This window comes from Balaenoptera ricei, chromosome 16, assembly GCF_028023285.1.
Source record: "Balaenoptera ricei isolate mBalRic1 chromosome 16, mBalRic1.hap2, whole genome shotgun sequence".
Lineage (NCBI taxonomy): Eukaryota > Metazoa > Chordata > Mammalia > Artiodactyla > Balaenopteridae > Balaenoptera > Balaenoptera ricei.
This window is the reverse complement of record NC_082654.1, coordinates 32650242-32665741: the sequence shown is the minus strand read 5'-3', so window position 1 is coordinate 32665741 and position 15500 is coordinate 32650242. Positions and strand designations below refer to the sequence as shown.

General features: G+C 41.8%; 2 protein-coding genes across 4 annotated transcripts in view; both read right to left on the bottom strand.

Moving 5' to 3' along the window:
• ALDH18A1 (aldehyde dehydrogenase 18 family member A1) overlaps positions 1–5311 on the bottom strand; it is a 48083-nt gene extending 42772 nt beyond the window's left edge. Inside the window, exons 1-2 of one of the 2 annotated variants that reach the window (XM_059899915.1) lie at positions 5114–5311; positions 1742–1857 (exon numbers count right to left, since the gene is read on the bottom strand). In XM_059899915.1, coding sequence (XP_059755898.1) covers positions 1742–1829 — 88 coding nt within the window. In that variant the 5' untranslated portion in view covers positions 1830–1857; positions 5114–5311. The remainder of the gene's footprint in view (positions 1–1741; positions 1858–5113) is intronic. The other variant, XM_059899914.1, reaches the window with a different exon arrangement.
• A 4275-nt stretch (positions 5312–9586) lies between these two features.
• The window catches only part of TCTN3 (tectonic family member 3), a 34225-nt gene continuing 28311 nt past the window's right edge, over positions 9587–15500 (bottom strand). For both annotated transcript variants that reach the window (XM_059899237.1, XM_059899238.1), the window contains exon 14: positions 9587–10703. In XM_059899237.1, coding sequence (XP_059755220.1) covers positions 10467–10703 — 237 coding nt within the window. In that variant the 3' untranslated portion in view covers positions 9587–10466. The remainder of the gene's footprint in view (positions 10704–15500) is intronic.

Below are 15500 nucleotides of genomic sequence, written 5' to 3'. Positions count from 1 at the left end.
ATAGCACAGCGAGATCAGCTTGGGGCTTTGTGGCCACCTAGAGGGGTGGGATAGGGAGGGTGGGAGGGAGGGGTTATGGGCATATATGTATATGTATAGCTGATTCACTTTGTTATATAGCAGCAAGTAACACAACAATGTAAAGCAATTATACTCCAATAAAGATGTTAAAGAAACCAAACAAAAACAAAATGGATCATGGACTTCAATGCAAAACTTCAAAACTTTTAGAAAAAGAAACAGGAAATCTTCAGGATCTAAGGCTATACAAAGAGTTCTTAGACTTGACCTCACATGTACAATCCATAAAATGAAAAACTGATAAACTGGACCTCATCAAAGTAAAAAAAACTTTCCTCCGTGAAAGACCCTGTTAAGAGACTGAAATGGCAAGCTACAAACTGGGAGAAAATACTTTCAAACCACAAATCCGACCAAGGACTAGTATGTAGAAGACATTAAAAAACTCTCAAAGTTCAAAAGTAGAAAACCAAACAATCCAATTAAAAATGAGCAAATGACATTTCACTGACGAGCATATACAGACAGCAAATAAGCATATGAAGAGATGTCCAACCTCACTGGCCAACAGAGAAAAGGAATTTAATGAGATATCATTATATATCTATCAAAATGGATAAAATCGGAGAGAGGCAACATCAAATGCTGTTGAGGATGAAGAGAAAGTGGATCACTCATACATTGCTGGTGTGAATGTAAAATGGTACAGCCACTATGCAAAAACAGTTTGGCCATTTCTTATAAAACTACCTACCACATGCAGCTAACATACAACCCAGAAACTGAACTTTTGGACATTTATCCCAGATAACCAAAACTATGTGCACACAAAGTCCTATACACAAATGTTCACAGCAGCCTTATTCATAACAGACAAAAAATGTTAAACAACCAGATGTCCTTCAATGGTGAATGGTTACACTAACTGTGGTACCCCCATACCATTAAATACTATTCAGTAATAAAAATGAACAAACTGACACACACAGGAACTTAGATGAATCTCCAGAGATTTATGCTGAGTAAAAAAAGTCACCCCCAAAGGTCATATACTGTATGATTTCATTTATATAACATTTAAAAATGATAAAAATGGAGCACAGATTAGAGGCTGCCAGGGGTTAGGGACAGGAAGGAGAGGACAGCTAGAAAAGAGAAACTTGAAGGATCCCGTAGTGATGGAAATCTTATCTTGACTCTATCCACCCTGGTCAATACCCTGGTTGAGATACTGGGATAACTGGGGAAAGGGTATAAGGGATCTCTCTGTATTAATTCTTGCAACTGCAAGTGAATCTATAATTATCTCAAAATTAAACACTTAGTTACAAAAAAGGAATGAACAGAAATAGCCTGCAAAAAATCTGGGGGGATTAAATAACGGTAACACTTTGTCTTTAAAATTTTTTTAAAATTTTGAGTTATTTATTTATTTGACATACCAAAAGCTGTACAAAATTAATGTACACAACTTGATGAGTTTGCAGGTAAGTATACACTCGTGAAACCATCACCATAATCTATGCCATAAACCCATCTATCCCCTCCAAAAATTTCACTTTATTGATAAATACAAACACAACGTTTCACCAGTAGGCTGCTTCCTTCCTTACTGCCTTTGTCCAATTCTGCCAAATTACATTTTTTTTACTTTTTAAAACCTTGTTGAAACACACTTGGACCAAACCTCCCACATATTTATGTTTCCTATGGTACCTACAAGATCTGGAGAGTGTTGTGGATTGGACCCAGGGCAGGAGACGGTGGGTGAAGGACTGGGACCCAGAGCGGTAGACTCGACTCAACATGCTGCGAGGTGGTCACTGACCAAGGTATCTGCAGAATGCATTTTAAAAAATGAATAATCAAAATACTAGACAATTCATTTTATTTTCATCCACCTCCCCACACTGAGAGTAAAAACTTGACTCTCCTGCTCCAAACTCCCCTGTATTAGAGGAACTCCCACCTCTTCTACATATAGAAAAGAGAGAAAAAACAAATGGCTCCTTCCCAGGCTCTGACTCTATTCTTCCTTTCTTACAACCATCTTAGTTTTTAAAAAATTAATTAATTAATTAATTTATTTATTTATTTTTGGCTGCATCGGGTCTTTGTTGCTGTGTGGGCTTTTCTCTAGTTGCGGCGAGCGCGGGCTACTCTTTGTTGCAGTGCGAGGGCTTCTCATTGCGGTGGCTTCTCTTGTTGTGGAGCACAGGCTTCAGTAGTTGTAGCGTGCAGGCTCAGTAGTTGTGGCGCATGGGCTTAGTTGCTCCGCGGCACGTGGGATCTTCCTGGACCAGGGCTCGAACCAGTGTCCCCTGCACTGGCAGGCGGATTCTTAACCACTGTGCCACCAGGCAAGTCCCAACCATCTTAGTTTTTATGTAAACAAATTGAAACTAAGGATTATGAATATTCTGAGTAAAAAAAATCTTTAAGGTATAATGTTTACGTATTGATATTAAATCTTCACCACAATTCCTATACCATTAGGGAGTCTCTAACAGATCAAAAAACAGAGTTAACATTCCGTAAGCAGCCATCTCCACCTTCCCTCTATCACCTCCCGACAGAACTCTGAAAACCACATATTTGAAATTTCAGCTTGGTCCTTGCTGACACAAGAAGAGGGAGGAAAGGTCAGAGGCTGCTGTTTTGTCTTTCTTCTTGCCGTCCACAGGAATCCAAAGCACACTCTTGCATCCCTGGGAAGGAGTGGCAATGCCTGCAAATGGCTGGCATCTGAAATGACGGTGGGCACATCTCTTGGAGGATGAGTACATACCTAGAAATCTCAAGAGCTGAGAACATAGTGGCTGTGGGCATTTTCCCACGGTAGGTCAAACTTGAAGTTTTAGACAAAGATTAGTTTATTTCACAAATAGGTAGGGGGCTTCTTCATCTATCTATCTTCATATATACATATATATACACGCACACATATATATATATAAAAAAAAACACAGAAAATGTGCCATTCATTATTGCAGCTCTTACACTACGGGGGCATGGATGTTTTCACAAGATAAGAAAAACACTGTGTGTTCTTTGCTTGTGGGTCTCCTTTTAACTTCTCTACGTATTGGTAGATATATTCAACCCTCTTAAACATGCCTCAACGTGCTTAAACATGCCTCAAAAGACTAGCATTTTGCCCCAAAGTGAAGAGAAACAAGGAATGGTTAATGCTCTTCAATTTATACTGCACAGAGGTACAGAAAGAAGAGAGAAGAGACTGGCAGGATACATCTGTTGTAAAAGATATGGCCTCTAATAGGCAATAGAAAGTGTTAAGTGCTCTCTGTTGACTTCAGTGTTTGTGACGGTATGGAAGGTCCCAAGAGAAAATTATTTGCATAACACTGAAGCATGATATGAGCCCATGATCTATGTTTGCTGCTTTTACAAATTCCTTCAGTAATTATTGCTAAACAATTATTTACATATGAATTCTCCAAAATAACCCTAGAAGAGCCAAAAGGGTAAAATAATCAAATAGTGACACTAAAATTCTAATTCTATCTCCTTCACAAACTTTCCCCAGCAACTCTAGCATTAGTTTCTGACTGGTTCATGTGCTACTGCTGATTTTCCCAACTGGATTATAAACCTCCCACTGACAGCATGGTTAACATGGGACACAAGGATTTTGGAGTTGGAGAGATTTAGGTTCAAGCTTTGCACTTGTTAGCTGTGTGCCTTGCTAGCTGTGGGTCTTCCAATCTTTCTAAGTCTCAGTTTCCTCATCTGTAAACCAGGGACAATAACAGTAAGGACCTCATAGAATTATTGTGAGAGAGTGCATGGAATGTCTGGGTACAAGAGATGCTCAGTAAACATCTGCTCTCCTCTGTCTGTCTTTCAGACACTAATGATATCTTACAACCACTTCTTTCTTTCTTTCTTTCAGGACCTATCACAGGCACAAAGAATTGCATATCCTCTGATGGACAGACGTAATCATAAATTATACTTATGGACTGTTTACCTCTCTCTTACCTATGAATAACTGAAAGCTCTGAAGGTTTAAGGTCAGTAAGTTATCAGGTTGAAGACTGATCTAGAAACCAGGCCTCCCTGCCTCTCTCATGGCCTCTGACTGACCCCTACCTCACTGCAAAGGATAGTTCATCCTGCCAGAATTTATTATGCCCTCAAAAAGTACATGGCGAATTCCAGGGAGCAAAGGTTATGTGTGTCTGTCTAGACTCCATGTCATCAAATGAAAAGTTTCCACGTTTTGACTCAGGACATTTCTCAAGTACCTCTTTACAGGTTCTAAACAGAAAGCCCTTATCTTTCTTACTTGAACAGAGAACTGAACTTTAGTCTCAACAAACATCGCCCAGAAACACAGGCTTGGTATATGGACCACTTTAAGACAAAGACCCAATGATAAAGCTCACCGCCTCTAGAGCAGAGAAAGGTGATGGGGGAGGGGGGAGGGGGATGGATCTGGGTCCGCCCTGATGTGCCAGGAAGGAACTCTTCACAGACCGTATGCCACGCTGCAAAAGGCGGTGGTGAGCGAGCTCTCCAGCTGCGGGGTGGGGGGGGATTGCTTTTGAAGAGGGGATCCCGAAAGCCCAGGCGGGCTGCGAGGGACTGCACACACAGGCCCCTGAGAGTCGCCGTCTGGACAGTCACAAACAGGGTGAAACCCCACCACCCATGCAGGTGCACTAGAAGCTGGCTCCGGACTCCTGGGCGGAGAAGGGGTCCGCTGGGTCGTCAAGCCTCCACATGGATCAGTTCCTGCATTTGGGTGTATCCGAGGGCTGCCACGGAGTTCGGGTGCCCGCAGTCCCCGCTGCGCCTGGGCCTCCGCGCCCGGGCATGTGGCGGTGCAACCCGCCTTGGGCGGCCCAGCCGGCCGCCATCCCTCCGCGCTCCCACACTCACTCGCGGGCCCGACCCCGCCACCCTGCTCCGGCCGCGCGCCCCGGCAGCCCCCTCGGTCGCCCGCGACCCTGCGCACACACGCCTTCCCTCGCCCCAGCCCGGGCGGCGCCTCAGCCCCCGCCGAGGCACCGGCGCCACCCCATCCCCGCCACTGTCCCTGCCATCCTCGCCGCCTGCCCGTACCTACCTGAACGCAGCCACCCAGCCCCGGCGCCCGGCCCGTACTACACGCGGGCGGATTCTGGCGCCGGCTTACACTCTCCTTTTCTTCCGTCCACGTCCCGCAAGGATGACGTTACGTCAGCAGCGTTGGAGTAAACCCAGGCCACGCGGCCTCCGCTGTTGACGCGACGCAAGGGGCCGGCCCGGAGCTGCGCCGCGGCAATGGCGTAGGCGCCTTCTGAGAATCGGGCCCGCGCTCCACGTGGCGAGCCCAGCCCGCTGAGGCCAGGCCTACGACTGGGGGGGTGGTGGGGGTGGTGGGGGGGGTGGGGGGGGCGGGGCGGGGCTGGAGCGCTCTGGGTGAATGCCCATGTCCCAGGAGCAGACGGGAAATGGGCCGAAGAGGGTCGCCCATCGGGCCTTCCAGGGAGGCAGAAAAGATGCCTAGATCCCTCAGCTGCTGGTAGATCCCATACGGAGTGTTTGTCACTGTTGATCATTATATCCCAGGCACACCTCAGAAGTATCAATCGGTTGGATCAATGTACACAATTTGAGGATCCCACACTCCAGGCAAACTTCTGCCTAAATGGAAATATGTTGGCACTGCGATAAAATGATTTGCCCCCTAGTCGCCTGGAGGTTTCCCCAAGTGTCCCAGCCCAACTCTCGTTCAGCAAGGGCATTGGTGAGACTACTGTAATTTTAAATAGTTGTATTTAATCCCTGGTAATTGACACCATTCCAAAGGTGAATGCGAATCCACCCTTGAAATTAGAGCTCAGACTCTCTCCCTCTGTTATACTTGCTGTGTTTTCCTCAAAGGGCACATTCCTGCAAAGGCACAGAGGTAGTGCTGGGCACGCTGGGCACATGGGGCATTGGGGAGGGCACCTCCACTTGCGTGGAGGTCGGTCACGAGGAAGGCATCTTGCCCCTTGCGTAGTTGTCCGTGAGAACATTGCTGAGCCTATTTATTCATTCCCTCGCTCTTAAAACGTTGGCTACTTCATGTATCAGGCACTCCCTAGGTTTGGAGGAAGACATCATCACCTCTCTAGACCAGTCCATAGCCTTATGAGAAGGCAGACAGGTGAGCAAAAGATTACAGCACTGTGTGATTAATGTTAGAGGAGGGGGTGCCCAGGGGCACAACAGGCAAGGCTTCGAAAAGAGCAGATATTCGAACTGTGCTTTGAAGGACAAGAAGTAAGTAGTTTATGTATAAGAGGGGAGCAGGATCACAGGAGGAAGAGGGAATGGCATATGCAGAGGCAGGAGACACCCTATGAGGAGAGGCTGCATGTGGGACATGACAGGCGGGGTGTTTGGTGGGGTAGGGGCATCTTGCAAAATTTTTGTGCCATGCTAAAGGTTTCAAGTTTTACCATCCTCAAAGTTAGAGAACCATGACTTTTAAAGTACTGGAGTGGCATGATCAGATTTGTGTGTCTGAAATCAGTAGAGAGGGGTATAAGCTGGGAGTTTGGTTAGCCTATTGCAAAGGCCCAAGTAAAGAAATGATGACTGGGGGAAAAGGCTCCAGTAGGGGGCAGGGAGCATAAAGGAGGGAGAGGTGACCTCGCTAACTACTTGAAAGGGGGAGGGTGAGAGACAACGAGGGGTAGTTGCAAATCTGGTGGTGCTGCAACACAGTGTTAGGAAATAGATGAGGGGAGCAATTCTTTTGGGTGACGGATGAGAACACCGTACATGTGTTAAGTTTTGAGCACTCTGGATTTAAAGTAGGGTAGGGGATACAAAAGAAATAAAACTGTCCTCCAGTAGTTTCATTGGGTACTTGAGCTTTTAAGATTCTCACCATGAACTTAGAACAAAATAGGTAACTGTGGGTATAGCTAAAGTCATTAGGGACAGAGGCTTTCTCCACTCAGGAAGTGCTGTTCTGTTCTTAATGTGTCCTTAACCCACACATCACCTTATGTTAATTGTTTGTCTGCCTTCCCTGCTAGAATATAAGCTCCTAAGAGCAGGGAAGTATATTCCTGGCACATAATAGCCAATAAATATTTGATAAATGAATGAACTTAATTTCCTTGGGCTTAGTTTTCTCAAATAAGCAATGTGTTAATAATACTGCCCTTGTCTATCTTCTATACTTGCCTATATTCTATATACTATATTCTACATAAATTAGCCTATAACATTGTTAAGATCAAATATGAAAATCCTTTAACATTGTCCAAATATTTTCTATTTATTTTCATTACTGTCTTACTATTAATATTCTACTTCACCAATAAAGAGAAAGGAGTGGGATATGTGACTGTGGGTTGGGAAAAATCAAATACCAGAATTATAATCTAGTTTGCCTTTCCATAGAAATGAAGGAAATAGAAAATAAAACAAACTAGTGAATATAACCAAAAAAAAAAAAAAAGGAAGAAAGAAAGAAAAAAGAAATCAAGGAAATAATACAGCCATGGTATCTTTCCTTCATGTAACTTAAAAAAAAAAAAAAAAAGTGTGCGCTTCCCTGGTGGCGCAGTGGTTGAGAATCTGCCTGCCAATGCAGGGGACACGGGTTTGAGCCCTGGTCTGGGAAGATCCCACATGCCACGGAGCAACTAGGCCCATAAGCCACAACTACTGAGCCTGCGCGTCTGGAGCTTGTGCTCCACAACAGGAGAGGCCGCGACAGTGAGAGGCCCGCGCACCACAATGAGGAGTGGCCCCCGCTCGCCGCAACTAGAGAAAGCCCACGCACAGAAACGAGGACCCAACACAGCCAAAAAAAAAAAAAAAAAAAAGTGATTCTATTTGGATTGGAGGGATTTAACTTTTGTCTCAGCAAGTGGAAATAGGGCTGGACATGACCAGAATGTTACAAAGGAAGTGGACTATTTAGAACTTGACTATAAGAATGCAGGATTGAAGACTGCATCTTTACCTGCCATAGAGTACTAGGTTAAAGTTATCTTAGGGGACTTCCCTGATGGTCCAGTGGTAAAGAATCTGCCTTACAATGCAGGGGACACAGGTTGCATCACTGGTCAGGGAACTGAGATCCCACGGGCTGTGGGGTAACTAAGCCCGCATGCCACAACTACTGAGCTTGTGCGCCTCAACTAGAGAGCCTGCGTGCCACAAACTACAGAGCCCATGCGCTCTGGAACCCACGCACCACAACTACAGAGCACACACGCTCTGGAGCCTGCATGCCACAACTAGAGAGAAACCCGCGTGCTGCAACAAAGAGCCTGCGCGCTGCAATGAAAGATCCCGCGTGCCGTAACTAAGACCTGATGCAGACAAAAATAAAATAAATAATAAATAAATCTTTAAAAAAATAAAGTTATCTTAGTCTCAGTTTCTTTAATTGTTAGTAACAGAAACTTATTCAAACAAAACAATTTACTAGAAAGAGTAAAAGGTAAAGAAGAGCAGAAGGTAAAATTGGATGTCATAAGAGGTGGGTACAAGGAACTGGAAGTTGGGAACCAATATTCTCCTCCATTTCTGGGTTTCCTATTTACATTTCTGTCTGCAATCTGCTTCTTTTTTTCTCCTTTTAAGATACACTCTTCATTAGTGAACATCTGGTGGAAAATGGCTTCCTCAGCCCTAAAATATCTTTAGTGCCTCCTCCCCACTGACTTTTAGACTTCATCTTAGTTTCATATTCCTAGAGAGAAAATCTTACTGGCCTAACTTGGTCCAGGACTCCATTTTTGGTCTAGTCAGCTGTGGCAGGGAGAGGAGGGGTCATGCAGGTAACTCCAACACAGCAGAGCTCTGTGTGGAGGGGATTGTCCGAGAAAAGGGAGTAGGCTAGGCCGGTAGACATGTTACGTGAGTTGGCAATGTTAGGACAAACACTTAACCAGTTTCAGCCAGACTATGCAATATAACTTTGTAGTTTCACAAACCAGGCTGAACATCAGAAGCACCAGGAAGGCTTTTAAAAGATACAGATTCTTCGAGCCCCCAGTGAATTAGAATCTCTAGATGCAGGGCCGAGGAATCAGCATTTTTAAAGAACCCCAGTTTATGATGTGACTGGCCTTTCAGAAACCCTGCTTTAAAAGACAGGCCCAGAATGCCAAACAAGCAAATACATCAATAGAAATGGGAAGTTACTCATAAATAAGGAACATTCCTATATACAATAAACAGGGAGGTTTTTCCTGGAGAACAAATATTTTCTTTAAAATACAGTTTTATTTTCTCTGATTATAAAAATCAGAAATGCTTATTATTAAGAAAAAATTCCCATTTTAGACGTTAGCTTTCCAGATGTTTGTTTAAGTACATATGTATAAATATTTTTTGTTTTACAAAAATATCACCATAAAGTATATGTACTATTTTGTAGCCTATTTTATTCACTTAAAATAGATCATGAATGTTTTCTTATGGCAATAAAGCCAGGTCGACTCAATTTTCGGTGGTTGTACAACATTCCAATCTATGGATACATCATAGTTTACTTAACTAATTCCCTATTGTTGGACATCCCCCCCACCCCCCGCCCCATAATGTCTAATAAGTGGAACTGTTGGGTTAAAGTTTGTGAACATTTTTTAAGGCTTTTGATACATATTAAATAGCTATTTGCCCTTCTCTCCAAGTTTCTACCAGTTTATGTTCTCACTAAAAGTATTCGAGAGTACCTGTTTCTCCACACCTGTAACGGGCCGGCTGTAATTTCAATTTCATTCTATACAAATTGCACATACCCCTTTACAGTAAAACTTGCTCCTTAAATTGAATACACGATTACAATAGAGACCTCGTGCAGTAAGAGACCTCCTGTATAAATAAAGGGAGGGAAGAAGACTGCATTATTCTCTAGATGATGTAAAAAAATGTTTTTCAAAGGCCTGTTACAAGAGGAGTGACTGGAGATAAGATCATCATAAAATCTTATCTAAGATATGTTAAGCAGCTTTGTAATTGGAAACTAGTCTTACAAGCTAATCAAATTATCAGAGGGGTAGAGAGGAAAAGAATACTTGGAGTATTCCTGCCTTGGAAGAGCAGATGTGCTCATTTCTAGTGTAAGATCTCATACGTTACAGTTTAAAAAGGCATGGTAGATCACAATGAGATACCATTTCACACCCATTAGGATGGCTAATATAAAAATAACAAATATTGGGAAGGATGTGGAGAAATTGGAACCCTCACATACTGCTGGTGGTGCAGCCAGTTCGGAAAGTAGTTTGGCAGTTCCTCAATAGATTAAACATAAAGTTACCATATTTCCCAGCAATTCCACTCCTTCAGTTAGGTCCTCTGTTTTCCTAAATGCTCTCCTCTGGTCATGAGCAGGTGAGGATCTGTTTAGCCAAGATAAGCAGGGTGCCTCAGAACTTCCCATGGGGAAAATTGAAATCTGCTTCCTCTCCTTTTTTTCACTTAGTCTCTAGGTTGAGAACTCCAAGTAGTAAGAGACACAGGATAAGAATGGGAGAGACTGAGCCCTTTTGAGAGTCTACTCCTCTGCTGAATACCATTTTGAAGGGAAAGAAGAAGTCGAATGGCAATTTCCAGTCCATTCTGGGTTGGCCTCTTGGAGGCTCTGGCTTCTGGGTAATGTCCACAAAGGTCACAACAGTTGTCAAAGGTACTTCTGTTTCTTGTTGGGAATCCTGCAGGAAGAATGTCCGTGACAGGTCAGTGCTTGGTACCCATTCAAATAGCCCTCCAATTTCACTGTTATTATTACTTCCCTGAATAAAGACTCAAAACAAACTGCTCTAAGCAAGACAGACCTTTTTCTCATATTGATCCTATGTAGTTCTCCTTCTGAGTGAGACACAAGGAAATTAATTTCTTAGCAATACTCGAGGACACCAGAACTGAACAGTTACACCTACCAAAAGACTGACTCTAGCTTCCCATAGTTGGGGACCTGTCTGATATCAAAGAAGCCACTGCTTCTGTTATGTGTTTAGCAGCTCTACCTTATCAGGTAGAAACTGCTGCTGTTACATGTTTAGCAGCTCTACCTTATCAGGTCCCAGAAGGCTCCAGGCTCTGAAACAGTACACACGTACTAGCAGTATTTCTATTCCTTCTTCAGTTGTAGAAAGAAATGTGAAACTTCATGGAAAAAGCAAAGAACTCCATACCGTAGATTAAAAAACCATCAAATTCACAGAATCTCAGGGTTAGAAAGGATCCTCGCAACCAAACACCAATTCAAGTCAAGTGAAAAGGATGCTCCTTGTCAAGCTGACTGAAGTATCTGATCTAATAGACATAGCTTTGGGTAGATATGGTTGCAGCCTGATGACTGGAATTAAGTTTGTCTAAACTGAATTCCCTTTGTTCTGACTCTGTTCACTAGGCAAACTTTTGATTATAATTTGACAGTAAATAACTATCTTGTTGAACCAGAAATGAAGATTTTCATTTACCTTCCTTCACTCTGATGCCACATATCTCTGCTGTGGTCTTTGGCAACAGTAAATATCAGGCTCTGGGGACATAATTTTGCTTGGCATACCCTTCCACAGACATTTTTAAAATAAATGGATGTGGGGCCAGTGTTGTGATGATCTGGCATGTCATACTAACTCTTTGGATTTTTTTTTTTTTTTAAACAGTGAAGCTCATATGGGACTTGGCATAGAACTAATGTAACTTCTGTGGCATTGAAAGACCCACATACATTCCAAGTACAGCCAGCTTAGGCTGAAGATGCTGAGGGTATCCTGACTCCAGCCAGGCATTGAAGACTGGCTGAGACTAACCAGACAAAGAAAATGGGGAGGAGTTTATTACTTAAGATTAAGTAATAAACTTTCTTTGGACTTTAACTTACAAAAGGATTTCCTGTTTAGGATTTTAATTTTTCCCTAGGAACTTTATAATGGGGAGAGGATATACATTCAATTTTTGGAGCAAATCTTTGCAGTTGACATTATTGAAATACCTTAACATTGTTATTTAACCTCACTGCAGAATGCCTGATGAGCTATATAAGCTGGGATGGCTAGAAACACTTTGGGATGGGAAATAGAATAGGGAATGAATTTTCAGCCTTGGGTTCAGTGTTGCCTAAGAATTGATTTAATTAATGGGCTGTTCTGACTAATTTCAGAGCCTTTACGGGGAGGGGAAATTTTAAACTGCCTACAAGCAGTCCCAGGTGTTGTGGTTATAACTGGGGTAGTGGCCTCATAATGGAAGAGTGTAGTTTTACATTAGGAAGCTCACTGCTACTCACCCAAGCCAAATCTACCTATCTAGTGTTTATTAGTGATAAAGCTGATATTTTGATCTCCACCTGACTCTTTTTAATTGGTTTCAAGCTGAGGTAGGGAAAAGTGTCATTAGCCCCTGCAAACTCCAAAATCAGGGAACTTCTGGAGCCTTGGGGTCAGCCTATACCGAGAACTGACCTCTTAGATAGCTATGAGCCCAAGAAGGCAAACTTTAGGCCCATGTCTACCCAAATATATATATATACACACACACACACATATATATGTGTATATATATATATATTTAAGTCTATAGTGGTATTTCAATGGCTGGGAAATCCCACATGGTAAAAGTTCTTCGAATTGTTTTCTTCAGACTCACCTGGGATTAGGCTCACCAAGAGCTACTACTGGACTTGATTTTTTTTTTTTTTAATTTTTAAAATTTTTTTATTTTTGGCTGTGTTGGGTCTTCGTTTCTGTGTGAGGGCTTTCTCTAGTTGTGGCAAGTGGGGGCCACTCTTCATCGCGGTGCGCGGGCCTCTCACTGTCGCGGCCTCTCTTGTTGCGGAGCACAGGCTCCAGACGCGCAGGCTCAGTAGTTGTGGCTCACGGGCCCAGTTGCTCCGCGGCATGTGGGATCTTCCCAGACCAGGGCTCGAACCCGTGTCCCCTGCATTAGCAGGCAGATTCTCAACCACTGTGCCACCAGGGAAGCCTTGGACTTGATTTTAGGATGGCAATGTAAAGACAAGTCTTCTCTCTGTATATCTTAAAACCACTCCAATACAATAAGAAACAGATACAAAATTCCATCTTCACTGAAATGGGGAGAGATCATAATATGTGAATACAGAAAACAGATGGAAGCAAGGTTTCACAGAGGGAAAGAAGGCCAAACCTAAAAGCCTTCAGAGACTAGAAGAAGATCTCTGTAGAACCTTGAAAGACTCAGTAATAGAAGACAACAGGGAAGTAGGGATGAGGCAGGGACAGAAAATGGTTACTGAATGATACCCTCCTCAATGCAATCAGACAACCACCCTTTCCCTATCTCAACAAGAGACTAGAAAATTTAAACCAGAGAAATTCTGGATTTAGGGCCACTGGACATAGAAAAGGACAGAGTGAGGTATGGAATTAAAAATAGGGCAATTATTCTGTATAATGAAATCCCTTCCCCCAGTCTGGCTTCAAAATGGTGAGAGATGGTCTTATACACATACCCTTCAGTCAGGAGCCAGGAGGGTTTTTTTTCTGGAGAAAATTAACAGTCCCAATAAGAAGATAAAAAGATAATGACATTCGCAGTCCTACAACCCTCAAAGCTACTGCACCTAACCACCCTACAGTGAAGCCTACAAGTCAGTAAGACTCACTCATGATCACAGAGCTTTCCATCAGTTTAGCACCTTACTCTTATTTTGGATAGACAGCTAGAGATTGCCAGGTAAGTGGGAGAAGTTTCTCATGTTAAAGAGAAAAACTGTACCAAATTAATGGAATAAACAAATTCAGAGGAAACAGAGATTAAAGATGAAGACAAAAAATTGTTAATATCTTAAAAATATATAAGAAAAGGATATTATGAAAAGATACAGAATAAGAGTGAGCTCTCAGATATTAAAAATGTGATAGCCAAAAGAAATTCAGTAAAAAGACTAAAAGACAAAGTTGAGGAACTCTTCTAGAAAGAACAAAAAGATAAACAGAGAGACAATATAAAAGAAAAGAAAAAATTAGAGAATCAATATAGTGATCCTGTAACAGATTAACAGGAGTTCCAAAAAGAAAGAACAGAAAATAGTGGGGAGGAAATTATTAAACATATAATAATAATTGAAATTTATCAGAACTGAGATTTAAAAGAGTAAAAAAATCCCATGAATTGTTTGGTATGATGAATGAAGAAAAAATACTACCCAAGGCCTCATTTTGTGGAAACTTCAGACTATTAGGGGTAAAAATAATATCATAAAATGGCTTCTAAACAGCAATATTGGAAACTAGAGGAATACTTTCAAAATTGGGAGTGAAAATTATTTTCAATCTAGAATTCTATACCTAGCCAAATGATCAACTATGCATCATGATAATGATGACGATGGTGGTTGAATAAAGTTATCTTTAGATGTGTGAACTAAAGAAAAAAATGTATTTTACATGCTCCTTTTTTCAAAGATGTTACTAGAATTTGAGCTCCACCAAAACAAGAGAATAAACCAAGAAAAATGAAAAAGTAATGTCTAGTTAACAGCAACTCTAACACAAGTAGGAAGCAAGGGGGAATCTCCAAGATGACAGTAAAGGAAAGTTCCAAAACAGCTGCTGGGCAGCAACTAGTTCATTTTACATCAGATTATGGAGGTCTCCATGAAGAAAATACGTAGGAAAGGTAGAACAAGTAACACTATTGGCAAGTTCAGCTGGCAATGCATCTGGAAAACTGCATTGAGAGAAATTTTACAGAGCTGTTAAAGTATGTGAGAAGTTTTAGCCATTAGCTCAAAGAAAACTAAAGAAATGAAATATGAGGTAATTATTAATTTTAGGAAGAATAAAACATTTCACAAAAATTTAATTACTTGGCTCAACATAAATGTATGATCATAAAAATGAAACACTGAATATTGACTTAATAAAACATTTTGATGTAACTATACTGGGAGAGTGGTGGGAGGGGTAGGAGAAGAGTAACAAAGCTAAACTCATCTACCAAGATAGGATGTCAATAGATTATATAAACTCTAAATTCAAGAGATAACTGAGTATGATATTGCTTAGAAATTGAGACAAATACCAGCAAGAAAGAGGAAAAGAGTTAAACAGGTTAATTTCTGGAGAGCAGGGGGGATATGGGACTTTATTTTTTGTTAAGAGATCTTCTTTTCCAGCATTTTTGACTTTAAAAATATGTTTACATATTATTTTGATAAATTATAAAATTATTAATTAATTTGATATATTATACCATTATGTAGCATTAGCCTAATCTGAAGGGGAATTCTGAGCTATAATGTAGGATTTACAGTTCCAACAATTTGTGTGCTCCCAACCCAAGGCAAGGGAGTTGGGCTCTCATATTCCTATGCCCTTAAGTCATTAGTTAAGAACCATCTGGGAGATGTATATTTCCAGGCACTTGACAGGCAAAGTGGGTTCCAGTAGCTTGACAGTGGCCTTGCAAAACAAACAAAACAAAAAAGGAAGAAAAACTTCAGAATACCTACCAAATTT